Source organism: Lontra canadensis, unplaced genomic scaffold (genome assembly GCF_010015895.1).
Source record: "Lontra canadensis isolate GAN:19392208 unplaced genomic scaffold, GSC_riverotter_1.0 scaffold144, whole genome shotgun sequence".
NCBI lineage: Eukaryota > Metazoa > Chordata > Mammalia > Carnivora > Mustelidae > Lontra > Lontra canadensis.
The window spans coordinates 3,025,897-3,050,842 of NW_022631138.1; the positions used below are offsets into that span (position 1 = coordinate 3,025,897).

The 24,946-nt window shown below is 51.8% G+C and overlaps 1 protein-coding gene across 11 annotated transcripts in view; it reads right to left on the reverse strand.

The window, feature by feature from the left end:
• Positions 1-24,946, reverse strand: part of PAX8 (paired box 8) — a 55,990-nt gene that overhangs the window by 17,804 nt on the left and 13,240 nt on the right. For 3 of the 11 annotated variants that reach the window (XM_032843830.1, XM_032843825.1, XM_032843821.1), the window contains exons 1-6: positions 17,740-17,842; positions 6,850-7,015; positions 4,699-4,896; positions 3,261-3,349; positions 2,863-2,988; positions 2,425-2,600 (exon numbers count right to left, since the gene is read on the reverse strand). In XM_032843830.1, the coding sequence (XP_032699721.1) occupies positions 2,425-2,600; positions 2,863-2,988; positions 3,261-3,349; positions 4,699-4,896; positions 6,850-7,015; positions 17,740-17,827 (843 nt within the window). In that variant the 5' untranslated portion in view covers positions 17,828-17,842. Of the gene's footprint in view, positions 1-2,412; positions 2,601-2,862; positions 2,989-3,260; positions 3,350-4,698; positions 4,900-6,849; positions 7,043-17,739; positions 17,843-24,946 lie in introns of those variants that run through there. The other 8 variants (XM_032843826.1, XM_032843824.1, XM_032843818.1 and 5 more) reach the window with 5 other exon arrangements.

The following is a 24,946-nucleotide window of genomic DNA, read 5'->3' on the forward strand; positions in this document are numbered from 1 at the left end:
CATTGCTCTAAAAGGTATTATTATTTCTGAATTCTGTGCAGACTCATAAGCTGCAAAGTTCTCAGTCGCTGTCATAATATTCACATTCAGCTGATGTGTTCTTGTTGCACTCATAAAAGAGAGGACAAAGAACTGTTCCTCACTGTGACTCCTGGCTGTGCCTAGTGGTGAAACAGCAACCAGAACCAGGAGTGAGGCCACGTGGCATTTCCGCTGAATGCTTTTCCCCTTGTCGATCTGATAGGGAAGATGGTTGTGCCTTCCCCCCATCCTGAGGTCGGGTGTGAGGACCTGTGCTTCTCTCTCTCAGCTCCCCAGGCCAGAGGGCCTTCCTGGGGCCAGGTGAGAGCACACAGTGTCCTTGGATGACATAGTCCGAGTCACCAAGGGCAGGAGAGGCAGGGGCTCAGACACAGGGAGCCCTCAGCACAGGCTGGGCGCTCCCTGCCCCTTACCACCCAAGCCGGGTGAATGAATGAGCGAGCAGATTGGCTGAGGGAGGAATGAATCGTGGATGGACACTGCCGAGCCTCCACTTCCTTATCTATAGGACAAGAGGTTGGAGCAGGTCCATGGTTTTCAAACTCTTTCTCTAGCCTTCGAGTGAGAATTGATGTGGAAGCATTGTATCTAAAACAGGGAGCCGGCAGGCCAGTCAGAAGGAAACCAGGGCCGGCAGACCTGAGCTCCACAACTGTTCACTCCCCCAGGCTCTGTCTACCCTCCCCAGCCCTGGGTTATCGCCACACAAATGGAAAGACTGGGCTTCGTGGTCCCCAAGGTCCCTGTGGCTCCAGGACTCTCTAAGACCCTGATTCCCTACGTGCATGGGCTAGCTTGGTGCTGGTCTCAGTCTCCCTGTCATCATCAGGCGGGGCCCTCTGGGGGCTCAGCTGTGGAGCCAGGAGGTGGCTCTGGGACCCAGCAGGTGCCCAGTGTATAGGCAGCAGGATTTCTGCAGGAAAACTGGTGCTTGCACTCAGAGAGGGCTCCCTGTGAGGGAGCCCAGAGCTGCAGCTCCTCGTCCCTCGGGGAGCCGTGTGCTGACTCTCAGATGAGCACTCGGGCCCTCTCCCCAGGTCTGCTGACGGCCAACTTTTTCTGCACCCCCTCGTGGTGGCCATAGCCCAGGCTGATAAAAATCGCTGACGCAGATTGCCTAGCCAGCTGCGGTGCTGGCATGGGCCCAGCAGCCCAGACGGTCACTGGCCGTGGTTCAGCCCCTTATTGGCCTCGTCCACATTGTCCTGCTCAGACTTTCAAGGCGTAAGGCTTGCCTCACTCCCGGATCAAATGACAGCATGAGCAAAGTGGGGTGAGCAGACCCACCCTAAGGGAATTCCTCAGCTGGCTGACCTGGAGAGGGGGTATGGGGGTGGGGATGGGAGCCACTGCTACTGTGGACAGATACAAGTGAACGGAGGGGCCAGTGGTCCTAAAAGTTCTGTCGGAGCTGTGGAGTCTCTGCTGGCATTAGTGGGGAGACCAGGGACATCTCTGTTAGCTTTTCCCAGAAGTGGACCCACTGTAAACCATTTTACCTGTCCTGAGCACTAGACATCAAAACTCCCCCGCAACCTGCAATTCATTGTTATGGATTTCTCAGCTCACTCACTAATACCACTTTACTGAGTGTCTCTTCTAAGAGGGGCACCATGTTGGAGCTGGAGATAAAATAAAAAAAAAATGCTTCCAGATGCTGCCCTGCCTTAGGAAACCCGCTGTCTACACCTCTGCCCCCTGGGCAATTAAAGTAGGCTGTGAGAAGTTACTAGGGTGGCGTGCTGGATGGACAGAAGCATGGACCAGGGAGACATGGAGCATGGCTGTGGGGCAGGGCTCGAATCGTGGGTAAGGGGTGCTTGAGCTGACTCGTGATGACAGCCAAGCAGTACTTTTCCAGGCAGGAAGGTGGAAGGCAAGGCGCTCCACGGGGCGGGCATGTGTGTGCCAGGGCAGAGAGGTGTGAACGGGAAGGACATGCTCGGGAGCGTGAGTAAAGCAGATCTTATGGTGTGCAGGTGTGAGTGGCTGGGGGTAGGCTGGCGGTGCTGGTCAAGGTCATGGTGTAGGGCTTTTAGCTGCCGCTTCGGAGCTGTGGGACCTGACCCTGCGCTCTGGGAAAGCCGCAGAGGACAGAGGGAAGGCGAAGCCTGGGTGTGTCGCTCTTTGGGAAAGGGCAGAGCTCCGAGGCTAAGAGTGAGGGAAGGCGAGGGGGCTGGGGGCAGAAGGAGGAAGGTACCAGCATCTGGTAAAATAAAGGCTGACTCGGCAAGGAGCCGCAGGAAGCACGCGCCCTGGGCCCACTGTTGCAACTTCTGGTTGATCTGGTGGCAAGCAGCAAGCAGACTAGGAGTCTTCCCGAGACCGTGCTGGGGGGCGGCCCCTGCCTGCCACTGCACCACCACTCACCTGGCTGCTCACCTGCTCGCCTTTGGTGTGACTGGGGGAGGCATAGGCCTCTGGGTAGTGCTGCCGCTCGAAGGGGCACTCGAGCGGCTCCAGGTGGTGCTGGCTGAAGGCGTCCGTGCGCAGGTGCTTTCGGGGCCCACTGCTGCTGCTCTGGGAGTCGATGCTCAGCCGGCAGCTGTCCTGGTCACCTAGCGTCCCCAGGCAGGGAGAAAGCATTCAGGGGACCCACCTACCCATGCCCCAGGCGGGACTGGAGGGGCAGACTCTGGGCTGCAGAGGGATGGGAGGACCCGGCTCCAGGCTGGGGGACTGTGGCCAGCTTAGGGACAGGCCATGTGCTGTAGGCAGGAGTCACCGGCCTCTGCAAAGTCTGGAGCTACCAGTCCCCTTGGAGCCTGAGCAGACCACCCTCCTGCACCCCAAGCTGCCCTCTGGTTCCCTGACACTCACTGTCGTCCATTTTCCTCTTGCTGTCGCTGCCTGGCTGAGCGATCCCCAGGAGCCCGTTGATGGAGTAGGTGGAGCCCAGAGAGTCTGACTGGGGTGACTCTGGGGGGGTTACAGCCGAGCTGGGGACTGCAGTGGGATGAGAGGGAGAGGGTTAGCACATGGAGGGGGGACACCCCTCAGAGTTCCCTGTGGGAGGGGTTCTTGGAATGGAGGCTGCTTGAAATGTTGCTGCCCCTAAGTGTGTCAGTGCATCTTTCCCGGGATCCAGCGATGCTTTGTCCTTGCAGAAGGTCTCAGTCCATGCCAGTGGGTGTGTCTGTGTGGGCGTGTGTGTGACTATGTGTCTGCACATGGGTGTGTGTGTGCAAGGTTGAGCGTGCCAGCACATCAGCACTCACTCAGCGTATGTCCTGGGCTCAGGGACTTGGTGGCCACGCAGCTGTCCATGGGGAGGTTGAACGGTTGCTGCACTTTGGTCCGGATGATTCTGTAAGGAAGACCAGAAAGGGCATTAGAGAGAAGAGGAGGAAACAGGACTCACGAGGCCTGGGATCCCGTGCCTTTCTGAGTTTTCTTGGGTATCTTAGAGATGCCTCAAGGACAGCATGTCTAAAACCAATCCCCTGGCCTCACTCCTCACACCTGGTCCTTCCCAGTGTTCCTGTTTCATGATCAGTTCCACTGGGCACTCAAGATAGAAATGTTGGTGGGGTTTCACCTCTGCCTCCCTCCCTCCTCTATCAAAGCCATCATGAAGTTCTTGGGTTTGACCTTCTAAATCTCTCCAGCTTTGACTCCTCTCTGCATGTCATTGTCAGCAACTTAATTCAGGCCACCACCAGTTCTTTCCCTCAGGGATCCCTCACTGGCTCATCCCTACCTGCTCTTGACTTTTTCTGATCTGTTCTCCCTATTGTACCCAGAGTGGACATTTTGAAATGCAACTCAGCCTCCTGCTGACAGTCTGTCCCATTTCTTATGGATCACAGGCAAGAATATGTGACACGGCCATCAGCCTCTAAAAGGCAGTCTTTGCTGATATTTCCACCTCAGTCTACCTTGTGCTCCCCTTCTGTCTGCTGGCTTCCTTTCAGCTTCTTGTCTAAGATCTGTGAACCACAGGGCCTTTGCGTGTGTTGTCTCAGAGCATCTTTGGCTTCCCTTTTTACCTAGTTAACTCTTACTCATTGTTTCTTTCTCAGGGACATCTTTTCTTTCCTTCCTAAACCAAGCACCCCATGCTAGCTCACATACCTCATGTTCCTCTCCCTAGGAGGACTGAGAGCTGCATTTTTACAATTGTGTGTGGGGGCACTCAGTACTTGATAGTATCTGTCTTCTCACTAGACTATAAGCTCCACAAGGACAAGGATTGTGTGTTCCCGGGGGCCTAGCACATAATGAGTGAATTACGTATATGGGAATGAATGAGTGAGTAAATGATTGATTGAGGCTATGAGTGAATAATTGAATGACCAAACAATTGAGTGAATGCTTGAATGAGGGCCAGGTTAGGGGTCGTGTGGCCCAGGAAAGGGTCACTTCAGGATTTTTTTTATCGAATGAAAGAGGATATAGCGTGTGAGGAAGGAAACTGGCAAAGTACAACTAGGGGTGGGGTGGGTGGGGACAGGAGTGTCGCAGAGCAGTGGAGAGGTGTGGATCTTGCCCTGTAGCACCTGGGGTGCTTCCTGCTTAGTTTTTCAGCAGGAGGGCCCTTCCTAGGCTCTCTTCCACCCAAGCCAGCCCTCCTTTGGGTCTCTATCATGGTTCCCCCAAAGCCCAGGTGCCCTGACTCCTCCCCTCCCCTCAACCCAGCGGCTGTGTCCCTCTCACCTATTGATGGAGCTGACACTGGGCACAGTGTCATTGTCACAGACACCCTCCGCCAGGAGCCGGTCTCGGATCTCCCAGGCAAACATGGTGGGGTTCTGCCGCTTGTAGTCTCCAATCTTCTCCACCACCTTGGGGGTGGCCACCTTGGGCTTGGAGCCCCCTATCACTCCAGGCCGGATGCTGCCAGTCTCGTAGTACCTACTCCAATAGAGAACCCCAAAGAATTACCCAATAAGCAGGTGGGGTCTCCAGGCTGGGACTTAGCCAGAGACTCTTGTTCCTCCCCAAGGCTTCTGGGGGTAAGATGTACCCCCAGGGCTGGGCTCAGACACTTAATGTTCCTGGCACTGTCTATTTCCTTGCATGAGTAGGTTTATGCTGCTGCCAAACCAGAGCCCCCAGCTCAAGACTTCGCCCTGGACACCTGGCTTCTCCCTTTTCCCCTCCTGCCAGTATCCTGCATCTGAGCTCCCACAAGAGCCTCCTATGGCATACAAACAATCTCCCTTCTGAGAAAGGAAGTTTTGCTGTGTATGTCTGTGCGTCCGTAAAAGTTCACAGTAGTGGGTTTCTCTAAGCAGCTTTCTGGGGTTAAAGCTTGACTGACCATTCTTGGCCATCCTGGCTTTATGCCTCCCCAGGAGGCCAGCTTGGATCGTTGGGCCCTCGGCTCTGTCTTACTGGTTTACCTTTGCTCCCCTACCTTCTCCCGCTGCCCCCACCACCACCCTGGTTGGCCACTGGCTTTCTACCAGATTACATAGTTCAGGTGGAAGCTGTTCTTCCCGGACTATGGAATGCCGGCCTGGCCTGGATCTCCAACCACGTCCAGCCCCTCAAGCCAAGCCTGCTCTCCCAGGCTGTCCACTTTTCCTCTCCTTCGAGCCCCCAGACAGCTGCTTTGGTAGATCCGTGACTTAGGTCAGGATAACTTTCCCCTCTTTGTGGTGGAAACTCTCTGGACTCTTCTGTCAGAGAATAAAGCTTGGTTCTTTAAAACTCTGCTTGTCCACCATAGCCATTCCAGACTCATCTCTTGAGGACACTGCAGTACATCCTAGGAGCCCCTCTCCTGACCTGAGCCGGAGGGGGTGGGGCAGTGCCCTTGTCCTTGGCAACTTCATTCAGGAAGCCAGAGCTCTCCACAGTTCAGCTACAGTCAGGTCCCTTTGGCTCTTTAAACCAGGACTGTTGCTGAATCCACCTATGAGCTGGGTGAGGGAGACAGGTACACCAAGCTGATGCAAAGCCTCAAGTCTCCCAGGGCAGGGGCATTTTGGGAGTGGCTCTCCAGGCTATGCTGTGTCAACCCAGAAGCAGGGCTTTGCTGCTCCTGGTCCCTCCTGAAACTTTGGGCCAGTGGTCCTCAACTCTGGCTATCGAAAACTGGAATCCCTTGAAGGAGCCTTAACACTATACAAACACTTGGTCTGTTCTCCTAAAGTTTTGCTTTAATAATGAGTGTGGGCTGGGGCCTAGACACACATACCTATTTTTTAATTAGGTTTCCCCAGGTGACTCCATCGTGCAGCCCTGGCAATGAACCACTGCTCTGGCATGAGTGTTCCTAACTGGTCCCTGGTCATCCCCTAAAAATCACAACACCCAGGCCTGGCTCCTGGAGAAGATGCTGTGATTTATAAGTCGGTGTGGACCAGGCTTAGGGCTGTGCGGCTCATCAAGGAACCCTGGTGCTCCTTTGCAGATGCTCTGGGACTTAAGAGTTTGAGAAGCACACTCAAATATCCCTCATGCAGGGAGTGAGACCGCAGGAGCCACCTCTCCTCCTGTGTGTCCCCTTCCTGGCTCCTCCATTTCCCTTGGTCTCAGCCAGGGTGGGGTGGGGTGCTTTGGGGAAGAGTCTCCAGCTTTAGGAGTGGGGAAGTCCCTAAAAATGAGAGATGGGGCAAAGGAGCAAAGGGGGAGGGAGAAATGAAAGGAAGGAGAAATGGACAAAGAAAGAAGCAAGGACAAGAAAATTACAGAAGAGCAGTGGGTGGGGAGGCACCACCGGGAGGGAAGCAGGACGTGGGAGCTGACCTAGTGCTCCCAGAGGAAGGGGCGTGGCCGCGAGGTGGGCCTCCCAAGGCAAACCCTGCGCCGAAGGTGGCTTGTGGTGCATTTTATGCTTATGGTGAATTTCGTGCTTACCTGCCGAGGATCTTGCTGACACAGCCATGGCTGACTCGGAGCTGGCGGGAGATGTCACAGGGCCGCACGCCCTGGTGGGCCAGGTCCACGATGCGTTGACGCACCACTTCCGGCAGGGGTCGGCCGTTCACAAAGGCCCCTCCGAGCTGGTTCAGCCCTCCGTGGCCTAAGAAGACAGTAGTCCCAGGAACAGCTGTCAAGGCCAGGCAGGGCAGGGCGGTGGGAATTAGCCCTTGAGTGTGGGTGCTGTGTGCACGTGCAAACTCCCACTATCATGCCCTCCAGTGCTCCTGCTGACGCCTCCTCTCTCCCGTTGCAAGGGGAGGCTAGTTCCCATTGGGGAGGGTGGTGATGCAGGAGGGACACACGCCATCTGGGGACCTATTGGGCCTACTCAGTCTCCTCTCAGACCCTCAGCCCTTCACTCTGAATAACCGCCCCCCTTCCCTCCTTCTGACAAGTATCTACAGATTGGAGATGCCGGGTCTTCCTACTCTGATGCTGAGCTGTGTGATGCTGGAGAATGTTCCCTCTCCTCTCTGGCTCCCCTTTCTTTATCTGTAAAATGAGGGCATAGACTAAATCAGTGGTCTTTGCGTTTGTCTTTGTCTTTTTTCTTTTTAACACAGAGCCAGATTTTATCAGAACAAGTGCATCAAGAAACAGGAATGAACAAAAGCAGAGATTCTGTGGTCGAGCTGGGGCAGAGCGGCCCAGGCCTCATCTGTGGGCTCCTGGCCTTAGTGATCCCATGGCTTCTTCTCTCTCTAATGGGCCAGAGAGCTGCAAGGCTGGGCAGAGATCTCCACAGCACGTGTTCGTGGGGGCTCCAGGGTCATGACATGCCGGGCTGCAGGCCATGATGCAGAATGTGGATGTGTGTGCGTGTTTCCTTAGCTGTCTTGCTAACTTGCCCTCGGCCCTCTGGCCCCAGCCTGTGTTTCATTCTGAGCCCATCTACCTAGTCAAGCACATATGTATTGAGCGCCTACCATGTTCTGGGCACTGTACCAGGCCCTGCAGGTGCCTAGGTGAATAAGCAGATGCGATCTCTGCTTTTGTTTCATGGCGTTTACTAAAGTGAGGGCCCAGACCAACAAACAGCCAATCACCAGACCACGTGACCACTGCTGGGACCAGGACCAGGCAGGGGGTTATGAGAACTACTGGAGGGGACCAAGCCCAGGCTTAGGGGACTCTAGAAGGGTTCCTGGAGAAGTCTACACTATAACTGAAGGTAAAAAGGTATTCGTCAAGGGAAGGAGAGAGAGAGAAAACTGTTCCAGGCAGTGCAAACAGCATGTACAAAGGCTTAGAGGCAAGAAGGTGCTTGTCTGTTAGATTTACCAAACTTCTCAACTCTTGAAAATGCCAAGACCCACACTGGGCTCATTCTGGGGCTGAGATTACCCTTTTGCTGATGAAGACTGGGGCTTGGAGAGTGTGAGTAACCTGCTTTCCATGACTTATGTGATTCAGCGTATATGAGGAGCGCCCAGGCTCTAGCCAAGGATTAAGGCTCCCCTCAGTTCTTGGGTTGAACCCTGTCCTATGGCCAGAACCAACCCTGGCAGCTTGGCATTGGTCCTGCAGTCTGTGCTGAAGGTGCCATGGTCTGGGCATAAAGGACATCATTTCACGCCAGGGGATGACTTGGTGATCTGGCTGGGATGGTAGAGCTCCAGGGGTAGGAGTCAGGGGGAGCAGGCAGGCGAAGAAGAAGAGCCCACCCCAAGCCTTCTGTGGGAGCCCGTTAAGGACTATTTATGGGGAAGGGTGGGAAGTGGCTCCACTGAGCATACAGTGCCCATTACCACCCACTGACTTAGCACATTCAGAACTGCCTTGCAATGTCTCCTCAGGGGCCCAAGCTGGCTTCAGCAGAACAGTCAATTTCTCTTAAATGAAAAAAAAAAAAAAAAGGCTATAAGTCTCTGGCCTGGGTGCTAAGTCAGGAGGAACAGGCCTGCTGGCCAAATACCCAGCAGGAGGGACACAGCGATCCATTTCCCCAGTAGAGGCAATTGGGTGAGCTTGGACACAATTTTCCACTGTACCCATACTAGGCAGCTTGTCCCAGAGAGTGCTTTTCCACCAGGGCTGGGAGGACATCCCAGATGGCCCACTTCTGAACCCCTTCCACTGACTTTTCATGGCCACAGGCCGTCCTTGGACAATGGCTTAGTGCTTTGACCCACACTCCATCCCTGTGGTCTTTTGGTTCTTTGGGTGCAGATACTGAACACAGGGGGGCGCCAGACAGCCACCCAAACGCACACAAGACCTTGAGACAGTCCAGCTTTGTCCCCATTTTCCAGAACTTAGGCTTCTACCTCATCCACCAAGGCTCAGGTGTTTGTCCTAGGACTGCTCTGTCTGGAAGCAAGGTTTCCTACATGTGGAGTTCTTCACCAGTAGAAAGGTAACAGGTTTAAAAAACCAATTGCCATTTTTAAGGCACAATACCCAATACCTAAATCGGGTATTGCGACTTTAAAAAACAAAACAAAACAACAAACCAAAAAAACCAAACTAAACAAAAAACCCCTGTCTGTCTCTCTATTGAAGAAGCTATGTGGACTATTGTCCTAAATCTTCCTGAAGGACTTATCAGGATCCTTAGAGACCCAAGCCCTCAGGAGCTCTCCTTGAAAGGTTATTTATTAGATCATCCAACATCAGTGTGAAGAGGAAGTTGTTCTCATACTTCTGGTCCTTAAATTATAAATTCTCAAGTGCTTTCTTTTATTTTACTGGCTTTTGAATGACTTTGTGTTGCTGTACAAAGATCACTGGGCCAGATTCCTGCACGGACTCTGCCTGTTTTAATTTTATCATTTGAGAAAGTAGATTTCTTTTTTCCCAGCCTTACTGTTCTCATCCATTGAATGGGACTTCATGCTGTGTCTGCTGTTGACCTATAACAATAGTTATTAGAAGACGGGGAAACGAGGATGTAGGAGTGTTTGGGTTTGCTGAAAATCTTGATTTTGTGCAAAATTTTTCTAATTTAATATTTACATGGTTGAATGTTATGACCCCAAGCTCTTAGGGCTGGAACAGTGGTTCTCAAATCTGAGCATGCATCAGAATCACTTGGGGGGCTCGTTAAATCACAGGCTGATGAACCCAATGCCCTGAGTGTCTGAATTAGCAGTTCTGGGATGGAACCAAGTATTTGTTTCTAAGAAGTTCCCAGACACTGCTTGTCTGGGGCCACACGTTGCAAACCACTGGTTTAGGCTGGGCGATGGCTAGTAAAGAAAATCAAGAGAGGAACTAAATACTTGTACAGCTACCACCTTGTCCCCACCAACTTCAAAGAATAATAATTCATACTGTTTGTATATCATAGTTTTCACTTCTTCATGTACGAGGTGCCTACCATGAAGGTGGAAACTATCTTGAAAAGGTCAAGAAATTGGTCCTCAAGGAACTTACAATCTTTAGGAGACGCAATCACATATATTGGGAATCACTGTGCTAAGGGAGAAGTTTCTGGAGAGAGGTTAAGTTCAGGTACTAGGGGAGGCCATAAGTGGTCAGTTGGAGGTTGCTGGGAGGGATGACTAGGAGATAACCAGGTAAAGAAGTTTCCACAGGAAAATAAATCCCTGCACAAGGTGTTGGTGCTCTCAGGACATTGGAAGACCTTTACTGTGGTGTAGGACAGGCAGAGTCTGGAAAGAGCCTGCTGGCGGAAGATGGAGATGGCCACTATGGTTTGAGGTTTTGAGCTGAGTCTTTGTAATGGAAGGACTTTTGTCCTTCCTGTGTCCGGTGTGGGGGAGTGGGCTCCTTTGGGTGAGTCACCACCAACTGCCCAGAGGTGGGTGCAGACTTCCTTCCTGCCCTGGGAAGGGCTGGGCCACCCACTGTGCTGACCACCTTTCCATGACGCTGTGGACGGGGTGGGCTTTGAGGCCGGAAGCCAGGAATGAGTGGGAGCCCCTGGTTGGGCTGGGGGGGAAGGTGTGAACCAGAAAGAGGTTTGAAGCTTCCTAAGCAAACGTCCTTTGCGTGGTCTGGAGCATCGTGGGTGGGGAGGGGTGGGTAAGGAAGAGGAAGACAAGCCTGTCTGGCTGGACACTAGCAGATTCTAAGTGTGAAGGCCCTCAGATAAAGGGATGCCAACTTTCCCAGGACCAGAGAGGACTGTTCTATAGTGAGGGGTCTGGAAGCCTGCAAAACCCTCTGCCCAGCAAGGTATACTTTGGAGAAGTGACCATTTAGGGAAGCATTAGGACTTTCTTTGGTCATTTCTTTACCCCTTATAGAGCTCTGAGGAGCAGGAATGGTGGAAGGAAAAGAGAGCGGCTCATCATGCAAAACTCCTGTTACAGGCACCAATCCCACATCCTTAAGGCCCACACAGAACTTTCCTGGGCTCCCCATAGTCCTCTATACAAGTCATCATCATGGCACCGATTACAGTGATCAGTCTCTTTGTTTCTTCTCCTCAGTGGCAGAGGCCCTGTCTTTGTCCACCCGGCACCTGCCACAAAAGTCTAATTAATGCTTCCGTGTGCACACGCAACAGAAAAATGGTTTTCCAATGTGAGGGGCGGGTGGGCGGTCATTGTGATGGTTACTGCGCAGACTCCCCGCCGTGGGATCCCTAAATGGCAGACTCTACAACCGTCCCATTTCTTTCTGTCCGGTTCCTCACACGTCTGCCCAGTTCCAGAGTGACACTGATTCAATGGGTTGTTTTGGGAAAATTTCCCCTTAACTACTTGGGGGTTTTGCTTTAGTTCCAAAGGGAGTCAAGGGGGCAGGCGGTGATTGTTTTGGGATGTCCTTCCGACCCCGAGGTGCCTGCTCGCCTTCCGCAAGGGAATGGCCTTGCTGATGCAGAGCAGGCGGTTTCCCAGTTCCCCAGCTCCCTCGCTTGCAGGCCTCCGTTGTATCCCACGGCAACCTTCCAGCCGCTCCCCTTGGCCCGGCGCCTTTCTGGAATAAAGGCCAGGGCCTGTGCCTCACTCCCGCTCCTAGAGAAGATGTTCTAGGACCACGGAAAACCTCGCGTTCCAACCTCTCGGTCCCTCTTCCATCGCAAGTGCGCACCGCGGATGGTGCCGGCATCCGGCACCCGTGCGTCTCGCTCTAACACAAAAGACACGGGCGCGCGGGGAAGCAGGTTTCCGCATTGGGCTTCAGCCTGCTGCATGGCCTTGGCATCTGTGCCTTGCACTTTACCCCCCCACCCCCAGCCCCGCCCCCCAGGCTAACTAACTGGAGTGGCAGAGTCAGGAGCTGGCTAAAGCTGTGGCTTATACTTGATTTCACGTTAACCCCCTCACCCGTCTACTGTTCTGGAATGCTACTCCATAAATGATCCTATTTCTTTTATGTTGTTTAGGTCTCCCTTTCTACGCAGTCTTTCCCCTGGACCTACAAGGAAATTCATCTATGCTGCTTCCTCACCCCCACCCCCTCTCCCCAATATTCTCCTCCTGACCATAAACTTTTTTCTTAGTATTGTTTTTGACCGATCTCTCAAGAAGCAGTCCTTCTTGCTGTTCCTATTTCTTTCCTTTCCCTCCTGGCTGTTCTGTTGCTTACCCTGCTGTGGGCGTCAGGCTGAGTGGGTACTCAGACACTCAGTACTGGATGGAAGGGGGGTGGTGCCGGTACTACGTTCTCCTCCTTGAGGGTAGTTCTGTGATGTGCTGTCTCCTGGCTCCTCAGACCTTCAGATCTGCTATTGTTTCTCCCTACTGGGGTTCTCCTTCCTCCTTTGTTCTATTATAGAGGTATTTTTTAAAAAAGATTTTTATTTATTTATTTATTTGACAGACAGAGATCACAAGTAGTCAGAGAGGCAGGCAGAGAGCGAGAGAGAGAGAGAGAGAGAGAGAGGAGGAAGCAGGCTCCCTGTGGAGCAGAGAGCCCGACACAGGGCTTGATCCCAGGACCCCGGGACAACGACCTGAGCTGAAGGCAGAGGCTTTAACCCACTGAGCCACCCAGGCACCCCTATATGTGTGTATTTTTCAGGCTTTTCTCAAACCCCAGGGCTCTGCCCACTCTAGACGGTCATCCTTGGTGATCACCCCCACTCCCGCCGTTTTACCTACTACCCATGCCCTGATGGTCCTGAGGGCTTCCCCGGGACCTCCAAAGCTTTTCCCCTTCTTCTACGTTCAGTTTCCTGTTGGAAATCTCATGTTGGGTCACAAAGAGGCTTCTCACTAGTGTCATCTTGGTTGGGAGCAAAGGAGCTGCGGTGCAAGCAGAGGACCTGCCTTTTGGCATCACCTCATGCCCCCTTCACCACTCCGCCCTGCACCCTCGTGGGCCTTCTGCATGACCCCAGAGCCAGCAGCGCGTCCTTCTCCCTTGAGGCTTTTGCATGTGCTGTTCCCTCTGCCTGAACTCTTGTCTTCACCTCTTTTTTTTTTCCCATTACACAGAATTTTTTTAAATTAACATATAATGTATTATTTGTTTCAGGGGTACAGGTCTGTGATTCATCAGTCTTACACAACACACAGCGCTCACTGTAGCACATACCCTCCCCAGTGTCCATCCCCCAGCCACCCCATTCCTCCCAACCCTCTCCACTCCCGCAACCCTCAGTTTGTTTCCTGAGATTAAGGGTCTCTTAGGGTTTGTCTCCCTCTCTGGTTTTGTCCTGTTCCATTTCTCCTCTCTTCCCACCATGATCTTCTGCCTTGTTTCTCAAATTCCACATATCAGCGTGATCATATAATAATTTTCTTTCTCTGATTGACTTATTTCATTGTCTTCCCCTCTTATCTCATTAACTCGGACCTGTCCCTTACAGTTTAGTGCAAAGCCACTTGGGCCAGGTGGCTTTGCTGTCTCCTACAGAGAAGGTTAGGGCCTATGCTTAGATGTTCTCCACCAACTACCAAGGAGTAGCTTACCTTTCCTTTCCTGCCTGGCATTCATTCAAATTTTAATTTTATACTCATTGGCATGAATATACACCCGAGTAGCGACTGTCTTTGCTCACCAGGTTGAAAGCTCCATGAAGGGGACAGGACCATGTCTGTTTTGTTCGTTATTAAATTGGATTAGATTATTAAATTCAATTAATATATGCCCCGTGAATTAACTGAGCGCCTTTAGCTTCTTCCATTCTCCCCAGATGGAGGACTCACCAAACTACGGCATTTTTACCCCCTAAATGTTTATCTAACCGGTACCTTCCTAGCCATCCCTGTATTCACACATCTGTGTATTTATGGATCCATTCAGTGTACATGTGCTGAGTACCCACCACGTGCGAAGCACTTTACTGGAACTGACCACAGAGAACGGATGCCTGACCTCAGGGAGCCTCCAGTCTAGAAATGGGTAGATATTTACAAAGTGAATACACAAATAATGTGTGAGTCCTGCTTGGATGGTGCTAAGGACACAGAAGGGTACAGTACTAAAGCATAATGGGGGGAGGGTGAGAGATAGAATTAGTTCCAGGTGACCTAAGAAAATCTCCCTAAGTGATGTATAATCTGGGACAAAGGTGTGTAGGAATTAACAAGTCACATGGACTCACCCGTCCCCGCACTCAGCGTGCACAAGTGACTTTTTCCTGCGGAGCCACGCATCTAAAACCCAAGTATGGCCGTGTCCCTATTGAAGGAGACTGCCGGGGCACAGCCCCATCTCCTGCCTGGTGAGGTCAAAGCTACTAAACCTGGAGGACAGGATCCCCACGAGCTGAGCCAAGCTTACCTCTCCAGCCTCCATCCCTACCTGTCCGAGCCTTATTTCTGATGACCGAGCAAATCAGAATTGTTTGTTGGCCTTTCACAGTATCTGAATTCTCACCTGTAGCCTTGTTTCTGCTGCCCTCCATGCCTGCAGTGACCTTTCTTAACCAGCTCTGGGTAAATTTGTACTCATACCTTGAGTCACTTCAGGAAGCTACCTCCTACCGGAAGTCTTCCCTGCCCTTCCTGCCTGCTGTTTCTGGTCCTTTCTTTGAAACATGCCAGGACACAGTGTCTGCCACTACATGTATTAGAGAACGTGTCTGTTTATACTGGCTATGTCCCATGGCATCGACTATGGGCCCCCTTGAGGATTGATGGGGCTTTTTTTTTTTTTTTTAAATCTCTTAAAAGCCTTGATATCTAGTATAATGCTTGGTGCATAGTAGGTATCCAATAAATGTTGGGTAATTATTGGAAGAAAGGAAGGAAGGAGAGAAGGAAGGGAGGGAGGGAAGGGAGGGACAAAGAGAGAGGGAGGAAAGAAAGTAAACAGGCTTAAAACAAGCCTAGTGAAGCCCACACATTTTTTGCCCTATGCAGAATTGTGTCTTCCAAAGTCACATTCTCTTAGACATGAGCTTTTTAAAAAAGGGTCCAGGAAAAGAGAAGTTTGTCCTCCTCCAGGAGCCATGGGATGAAGGCGGAGGCCTTCCTTTACATCCAGACTTTGTCATCAGCATGAGATGTCTGAGCACTTGTCATGAACTTAGGGCCTGTTTGGTTCTGCAGGAGCTCTCTGTGGGAAAAGAGCTACTGTGCCATGTCACCGGCGTGAGGAAACTGTCACCAAGGTGGGTCTGCAGATTCTGAGGTGAGAAGCCTTTTCCTTCTAATCCTGGCCTGAGAGGGTCTTATGGAGAAAGACGAGGGGTGACCTACACAAGTTGACCCCCCCCCCCCCGGGTTTATGGCTCTTTGGGGGAGAATTAAGTGTGTATCAAGGGAAAGAGCCACAAGAGACAGCTTGAATTAGGGATGACCACGGTGTAGTGTCAAAAGCTGCCCTTCCAGGGACTTGGACATCCCAGGGCCAGGGGCTCCCTTGAGGAGAAGTTTCTGACTTGGGGCTGTGAGGCAGGGCTGCCCTTTTATGTCTAACAGGATCCAGCTGGTCAAAATGAAACTGGTTTCCCAGGTCTCACTGCCAAGAAGCTCAGCATTGTGCTCTGTGTTCAAGGCCGAGGGCACAACCAATCCAGTCCTGGAGTCCTGTTTCCTCAGACCTCCTCTGACATTAAGTAGCATGTCTGTCGGAGTCCAGTCAGAAACAAGAAGCCTGTTCTAGGCACTTCAGCAGGAGGCTTTGGTGTAGAAACTTGTTTCTCTGGGTGCTGGAGGGCTGTAAGAGCACAAAGGAGCCCTGAGTTACCCTGATGTACCCTGAGTTATCCTGAGGTGGAGACTGCAGGAAGAAGCCACTGGTCCTAGTGGGGAGCAAAAGGAAGAGGCCCATTCCTGCCTGTTCATTGTCTGGCTCTTGTAAGGTTCTGGAATGCCCTGGAGCCCCTATCTAGGTGGTTCTTTGTTGATTCCTGGCCTTGTTCTTCTTGGTTTTTCCTCCTGGTCTGTTGGGCTCTGTTCCTCTTGTGGGGCCTCCCTACACTTTAATGCAGCCTGAGGGGTCTCCAGGTTGAGGCCATGAGGTCAGGCTCAGCTCCCAACCTCTCTTACCTGGAGTTCTGGCAAATCTGAGGGTCCCTGGAGGCCCCTGGAACAATAGGATAAGAAGTTCGGCTCCCTTGGAAGCTCTGCCTTCCTCTTTGCTCCTCAACAGGGAGAGAGGGCTGGGAGAGGCAGAGGGCGACAAAGGGTGGATAAATACATTTCCTCTGGATTAGTCTTTAGCTGGGAGAGAACCACATTTGGCGGGTCATTTGCCAATGTTGGACTTAAAGAAGAGGAAAGAGGGGAAAGAGGCGAGGAGCAAAGGCTATTTTCAGGATTCAGCCTCCTTCCCCCATGAGTCGATGCTAAGGGATACCATCGAAAGCTAGCATGGCAGGAGGTACTGGTTCCTGAGCCAGGCTGAACACTCTAAAAGCATCCTTTTGTTAGTCCTCCTGACAGCCCTCTGAGGTAGGTACCCTGTTGTCCCCATTTTACAGATGAGGAGCTGAGGAGCAGAGGCCATATGTAACTCGCCCAAGGCCACACCATTACAAAGGGGCAGAAGTGAGAGGTGGGCTTAGGGCCTTCAAGGTACTGCTCGGGCCCATGTCCTCACCAGGCACGGCTCCTGGCAGTAGGATAGTCGGCCCCTTCTCTTGGAGCAACTGTGCCTTTCTGTCACCTACCAAAGCCACTTCGGGGTCCTCCCCAGGTTTTCCTTTCCTTGCCTTGCCTAATCTTGCCTTTTCTATGGTTTTCTTCAGAGGACTCACTGAATTCGGTTCTCTTATACCTTCTTCCCCTGCATATTGGTTCATTCTCCTGCATTCTATTCCCCTCTGTCGCCCCCAACCCCCCTTTGTGCCCAGTCTGTCTCCAATCCGGGTTTCATTCCTCTGCCCTCCCGTCCCTTGTCCCTCCCCTTTATGATTGCCTCCCTTGTCTCTATTTCCAGCCTTCACTCAGGGCTCCTGCATCTCCCTGTTCTCAGTCCTCCCAGCCCCTTCCCTGCCCCAGTCTCTGGGTCCTGTCCAAGATGGCAGAGCCCGCCCATCTGGCCCACCTCTCGCCTACCCTTCACCCCCAGCATTCTCTCCTCTCTGCCTCCCCGTGCCTTTGGCTGCCCCCCTCTCCACACCATCTTTATTGCCTGCATGACTGCTCAGGTTCTTTATCCCATCTTCCCCTCAAAGGCATTTGCAGCTCGGCTGTTATTCTTGTATTAGCATTGAACCCATTAAAGCTAATTTGTTTGCCCTAATCTCCATTTATTTTTCCCTAGTTGATATTAGATTTCCCTTTCTATTGCTCCAGCATGATTTTCTCTTTGTCTTCCTAATGGTCTACCCCCCTCTCTCTTCCTCTATTAATCTGGTTGGCTTCCCTGTGTGTTTCAAGGCCTTTCTCCGCCTCCCCCAGCCCTTAGATTAACCCTGTCACCTCCTTCCCAGGAAGGGCCCCAGTGCGTGGATTTACAGGGATGGAGCTGCTGTAAATGGCTAAAAACCTCCAAGCTTCCTGGGAAAAGTCCTACTGGATGTGAGGCGCGGCCCTGTCCTGAAGCCAGTCTGGACACCTGGAGAGACCAGGGGCTGGTGAGCTGGAGGGGAGGGGGAGAACATGGGCTCTTCTGAGTCCTGGAGGGCCGGCAAGCGCAAGGGTTCCATGGCTAGGTTCCCCTCTGGGGCTGTCTCAGAGACTTCTGGAGGCCTCTGCAAGCTTCCTCAAGTCTATAAATGATATCGGTAAGCCAAACAGTTGGATGGGCCACTTTCTTCCTGTGATTAAGCTTGGGCACCGTTTCCCTTCCTTCCTTCATTCTCCGACTCAAGACACACTGCCTCTTCTCCCTGAAGGGGCGCAGCCTTGGAGTGGCTAATCTGCCCCTCACACTCTGGCCTTTGTGTTCCCCAAAATAGAAGCCCCCCTGGGCCAGCTCTCAGAGACATTTACTATCCCCTCCCAGATTGCCCCATCCCTAGCCCTCCACCTGAGGCTCATTATTAAGGCCTTTCTCAGGGTCCATGCTTTGCCTGCCCCCTAGCTGCCTAGCTCCTGGAAGGCATCCTACCTGGCCACATAAGCTTGCTTTGCAGGGGGACAGCCGTGCTCCTGCCCTGACTGCGTGCTGGGATCACCTGGGGCCTTTGGAACTTTCTACCTCCAGTCAGTTCAACCAGAGTTTCTTGGCAAGGTGTGCCTGAATCTGTATTTTTTTTAACAGTTCCTCTGCAATTGCCCAGAGTTTGTATCCACTCAGTAGATGGTCAATAGATATTTATTGAAAGCATTAATTAATTAATTAAAAATAAACTTCTGGTCAGAGGCTTTGGTGGATGTTTCCAGGGCTGGGTGGAGGTTTCCCAGAGGTCATTCTTCTCGGCTCCTTCCCACTGAGCTCAGAGACCTCTAGACTCCCAACACCACACAGCATGGGGGACGTGAGGGGGGTGATGCGGCAGAAAAGGCTTGAGCCTCTATCTCTCAGAGGAGAGAGGTGTGCGAGGTGGCGGCAAGGCCAGCAGCCCCTGGACACATACTTAGAATCCCAGAAGCCCCACAAATCACTGTGCTACACCTTCCAGCACCCTCCCTGGGGTCAGAGGCCTTGCAGATATTAATGCTGTTTTTTAAAATATGAGTCTATATTAAAGCAATTTTCAGTTCGTTAGATTTCAATTCCATGAGTACCCCCTCTATGTCTAATAATATTCCCGTCTGGGTGTGTGTGGGGAGATGGTTTCTGAGCAGAAGACACAGTTCTTGCCCTTGAGAAACTTACAAGTTAATAATCCCTGACACATTATAGAACCTTAAAATTTTAAAATCCATTCCCGTGCGCTGTCTCCTTCAGTTCTTTCGATGAGCCTGTGGAATACTTATGGTGGTGGTGGGGTGGTGTGTGTGTGTGTGTGTTGGGGAATGAGGGTGAGTCATCAGAATTTGCGTCCTGATGTCATATGTTATGGAACGTTCTGCCAGGTTCTATAGCTGAAAGTTATAATGTTATAAATGTGGGTTTTGTGGACGTTGATTTAAAAGTCACCCAGAGATGGGGAGGGGAGAGAGTGGGGAGGTAGCTGGAAGGGCCCCTGGAGGGGAAGGGAGAACAGGGAGGGGGAGAGGGAAGGAAGCAGCAGTCTGCCGTCCCTGAGAGGCCACAGGCACTAGGCATCCTGAAGAGATGTGAAATCATGTGACAAGAGAAGAGGGAAATCTTGCCTCACCTAGAAGGCTGAACTCAATGACCTCTGCTCTGAGATTCTCTCTAATTGGGATTCTGTGCTTCTGGATCTTAACTGAGATAAGAGGTGACTGACTAGCTCAGCACGGAGGTGGCTGGAAAGGGTGAGCCTTGGCCTGAACTTGAAGGTGAGCTTTGGCCTGAACTTAGAAAGGTTTTGTGTCTATGTGTATGTGTGTGCGTGTGTGTGTGTGTCTGTGTGTATGTGTGTGTGGGTGGAGGGGAAGAACCCTCGGGGCTGGGGTGGGAGGGGGAAGAAAGGAGGCCTGGCCTTCCTGAGGAGCGAAACAGGTAGGAACAAATGAAGAGGAACCGCTTTTTGGAGCCTGACGCACCGAGCCAAATCTGTGACAAAATGGCATGTCTGTGGTTTCCACACCTGACAATGGCTGGTTCCCCAGAACCCGGCACCGTGGCTGAGTGGATTATATACTCTAGAAGTCGCACGCGCTGCTGCATAAGGAACCACCAGCAAGGCACAGATGGGGATAGACTCAGCCCTCAGGTTACGGGGCTGCTGAGACCTGGGTTCCACCCACTCTGTGACCTTGCCTGTTTGTGCCTCAGCATCCTCATCTGGTCTGAAAGGACCGATGATCTTTACTGTCCTCCCGGTCCAATCGCCACAACTCCAGGACTGCCCTCAGGCCCTCGGGTGCAGAGAGAGCTCTGTGGGGGGACCTTGGGCAACTTTTCCACACAGGAGACCTACCAGGGCGTGGCCCTGAGGCCATTTGTAGGAGTGAAGAAAAGTGGCCCCCTGGGCCGCCATGTGACCTGCATGATGGCAGAGTGAGACACTGTGGCTAAGTGAGTATGGAGGGGGCCATGTGGTGGGCGACAGAGTGGTGGGCCCTTCTAGAGTGTTCTTGGCCAGGAAGGGGGAGGCGACCTGCCTAGTGTCACCAACTCACTTCATGACCTCACCAAGGCTCACATTTTCTCACATAATTTTCTCACATTTTCTGACTTAATCCCTGTTCACTCCACATTCCAGGAGACCCTTTGGGACCTGATGGCTAGCGCCATCTTAGCGGACACGGGAGGAAGAAAATTGTAGGGATTGGGCAGAATGTGTTTTGAACCAAGGCACACCCTAAAGAGATTTCTGCTCCTCTTACCAGCTTGTTTGCTTGTCATTCTTATTTACTTACACCATGAACCCAGACAGGAGGCTCTGTTCTGTGGGTTCTGGGCTTGGGAAGCAGATTCCTTTCCTGTGTGGGAACACTGGGGTGGGCAAACAAGAAAGGCTCTACAGAACCCAGATTGGCTTCTCCTCCTCTTCTGTCAGTCCCAACAGAGGTTTCTACACTTGGTGCCATTTGGACCTAAAGCAGCTAAAGGTCCATTCAGAGCTGGGTGGGGGACTGACCTAGACTAACCACCTGCAACACTCAGATTGTTATGCATCGAATCGTGTCCCCTCAAAACTCGGACGTTGAGTCCCAACCCACAGGACCTCAGAATGTGACCTTATTTGGAAATAGGGTCTTCATAAATGATCAAGATGAGGTCATTAGGGTGGGCCCTAATCCAACGTGACTGTGTCCTTAAGAAAAGGTAAATGTGGACACAGAGGGATGACAGGGAGAATGTGATGCAAAGATTGGAGTTATGTTGCCACAAGCCAAGGAACATCAAAGATGGCCAGCAAACCACCAGAAGTTGGAGGAGGGGCATGGGAAACAGATTTCCCCTCAGAGCCCTCAGAAAGAACCAATCCTGCCAACACCTTAATCTCAGACTTCCAGCCTCCAGAGCTGTGAGACAGTAACTTTCTGTTATTTCAGCCTCCTGTACCCCTGCCCAGTTTGTGGTGCTTTGGTAGGGCAGCCCCAGCAAGTTAATGCACAAATCCATAGGGTTCTAGCTCTGAACTGGATCCAGAAGACTTGGGAGGCCCCTGGGGGTTACTCTTCTGGGATATTCGGCTGTCCCTCCAAGTACTTTTCAGTCTAAGGCAGGCTCAGTCAAGCAGAGAGCGCTTTCTAACATCTGACCCTCTCTACGTGCACCTACTCTCTTGACATCGCTGTCATTCCCATCTTGGTCTCCATTCCTGATCCTTCTAACACGTGGCAAATTCTTCTTTAATGCAAGAATGTCAACACACACAGCAGTATAGCAAAGCCTTGTGTAGGTGCCAATCACTCTTGCCCAGCCAGGCGGGGTTCCCCCCAAGTTAACCAGGAGTTCCAGGCTTCTCCTCCTTTCAAGAACTTTCTAGGTTTTGCCTAAAGGGTGGTTATGGACTCACTTAACATTTGCAGAGCCCTTTTAAAGTGCTGGCAGGTAAGTGATTCTTGCATTTAAATAAATTCAACAAATATCAGTGGGACCTTGATTGTACCAGGGACGGGTTTTCATAATTCTATGAGAGGTGGGGCTGGCATGTTGAGCCCATTTACTAGATGAAGACACCGACTAGGAAGGTTAACTAACTTGTGCACAACCAGTTAAGAGAAGACCTGAGACTGCATGAGAGTCAGATCCACTCTCGCCCACAGCCTGAGGGGAAATCTCTGAGAGGCGGGGGTTCCATACAGAAAGAAGGGCTGTCTCCCCAGCAAGTGTGGCGTGCGAGTCTCCACGTGTGAGAGACCCCTGGCGGGGCTTTGATTGGCAGACCCTAGATCTGGGGTTCTCAAATGCTAATCCATAGTAGAATCACTGGGCACTTGTGATGGGGACAGGCTCCAGGGCCTTACATCTGTTCGCAGAGCCCTGGAAGCTTCTGAAGCTGGAACAAAGCCTACACTTGAGAAACACTTGTATAAAGCTAATTTCAAAGTGGTGATTTCATTTAGCAAATATTTATTAAGCATCTAGCCTATATCTACGATGTGCCAGATGAGTTTGGGGAATTCAGATCTTGGAAGCACTGGTCCTCACAGATAGCCCTGAATCTGGCCACCCACCCTGCCCAGCCGATGCCCAGCATCCATGAGGAAGGACACTGTTGGGTCAGTCTTGCCCAGCCTGCCAATGTTTGCTAATCCCAGTGGTCTCTGCTGCCCAAACTCAACACCCCACATCTGGGCTTAGGCCAGCAAGGTGCTTTAGGACTGAAGAGGGGTCCCTGAGACCCAGAGGTCTCAGGCCTCCTCAGTGGCCGCATCAGGTTTCCCAAAAAAGCTACAATTCCTGGTCTCCTCAGTCCCATAGCGCCCCCTTATTATAAAGAAAATCAGACAGTGATTATAGCAATATCGTGTGAAAGGACCAAGTGGGCTTCACGTGGGGAAGACCTCACTCGAAAAGCTCAAATGGACAAGTTAGGTCAACTAGCAAAACAATAAAACATGCTATTGAAGATTTATGTCAAAAATCCCATCATGGGCCTTTGTGGAGCCCTCATCTGGTATAGGATTCTATGTTCCAGTGCTGGGGAGGTAGAGAGAACGAAGAGTTCTCCCTCTTGCCTAGCTCAGCAGGATTCAGATGGGGAATCAGACGGGGACGGTCGCAAAAGCTGAGGGGAGAGGAAAGGGCCTGATTAGGGAAGTGGAACATGGGTAGGACTCTGTCAAAAGAGTGGGAGTAGGGATGACGGCCCCGGCCGCTGCCATTGAACGGGCAAAGGTGCAGAGGTGGGGCTGTACACAGTGTGTTTTGGAAACAGAGACCAGTTGGCTGGAACACGGGTTTGCATATGGAAGTGGTGGGAAACAGCGTCAGGGAGGTGGGATAGAATGTTCTCAAACTGTACACCAGCGGTTTGCCCACAAACGCCTGTTAATGATTGGACTTAAAGGAAGTGCAAACGGGACTCTGAGATGATTTTGGAAAATCACCAGGCTAAGATTCTCTGGAACAGGGCTGGGAAAGGAGAGAAATCAGAACATTTAAATAATGTGAGTCATCTAGCCATCCCAGCTTACTGCCAAGCTGTTCCCCTTAATAAAAATACCACAAAGCTCAAAGAGGATAAAATAGGTATGTGGCTCTAGCTAGAGAGCGAAAGGGAAGATGAAGATCAACAAGGGAAGTGTGAAGTCAAGCCAGGGGAGGATGGAAGTTTTCATGCACCGTGAGTGAAACACTCCCAAACACGTACATTGAGTGCACTTGACCCAGCCTTCCTGATGGCAGGGTTGGTATTGAAGCCTTCGTCTGGCCTCTCTGGTCAAAGACCCCTGTCGTTTGTGGGAGTCCCAACCTGACGTTCCATTGCTGCACCCTTTGCCTGGAGCCGACTCTGGTCCTAGGACCCCACATTTCTGCTCCTGATGGTCCCTCCTCCAGACCCTGCTAGAATCCTGCCCCTCCCTCAGGGTAGGGTCCCACCCCTGCCCCTCCCATCATAGCCCTGTCCCCCTTCCTCTCCCACCAGCTCTGCATTTTATGTCTGTCTGAAAGGAATCTTTCCTTTCTCTCTTCGCTTGTGGCTAAAAGTCCAACTTGTTTCCATTCTCTCTAGAATGTCAGCGTGTCTCCTGAGTTCTGCAATCTGAGTCTAGCTCCACACCTGTCATGCTGAGGGGTTCTGTAGATGTTTACTTATTAAACTGAATGTTAGAGTACGAATGTCCTTTGAAACAATTTGGAGTTAGAGCTCAAGGCATGTGTGACCCGGGGAGGTGTGATTGGGTGAGAGAGTGAGAGTGTGTCCTAGGACCCTAGAGTAACTAAGCATGGGTGAGTGTGGGGTGAAGTCAGGCATGTGGAGAGTCAGGCAGAGAGCAGAGGGACCCCAGATGCTTCTTGAGGAGCTGGAGTAAAACCTCAGGGGATCCAGGCACAGGGACCCGGTGGGGTACCCATTTAGGAGAGAAATAGGTCAGAAAGAGAGGAGACAGGTCCGTCTCAGGGCTGTAGAGGGCTGGGAACAGAAGCACCACTGGGTTAGCAGACCCAGTGGTCTATGCACCTGAGGAGAAAAAGAAATGATATTTCTGTGGCTGGTGTCATGGGCTAGATGCTGGTGTCCCCCCAAATTCATATGTTGAAGCCCTAATACCCAGTATGATGGTATATGGGCGGGGGGGCTTTGGGAGGTAATTAGGGTTAGATGAGGTCATGAGGGTGAGCCCTCATGATGGGGACAGTGCTTATCATTTGAGCTTATAATAATGCTATTCTTATAAGAAGAGACACCAGTTCTCTCTCCTCAGGCACCCGCATCAAGGAAAGGCCACATGAGGACACAATGTGAAGGCCCCGCCTACAAGCCAGGAAGGGTACCCTCACCAGACTTGACCATGCTGGTACTCTGATCTCAGACTCTGCCTCCAGAACAGTGATGAATAAACGTCTGTGGTTTAAGCCACTGGGCGTGTGCCATTGTGGGTTTTTTTTTTTTTTTTTTTTTAAGATTTTATTTGAGAGAGAGAGTGAGCGCGTGTAGGATGGGGAAAGGGGAGGGGGACAAGCAGACTCCGCACTGAGTGCAGAGCCCACTGCAGGGCTCTATCCCATGACCCTGAGATCATGACTGAGCCAAAGTCAAGAGTCAGAGGCTTAATGAATGGAGCCCCCAGGCACCCCCGGCATT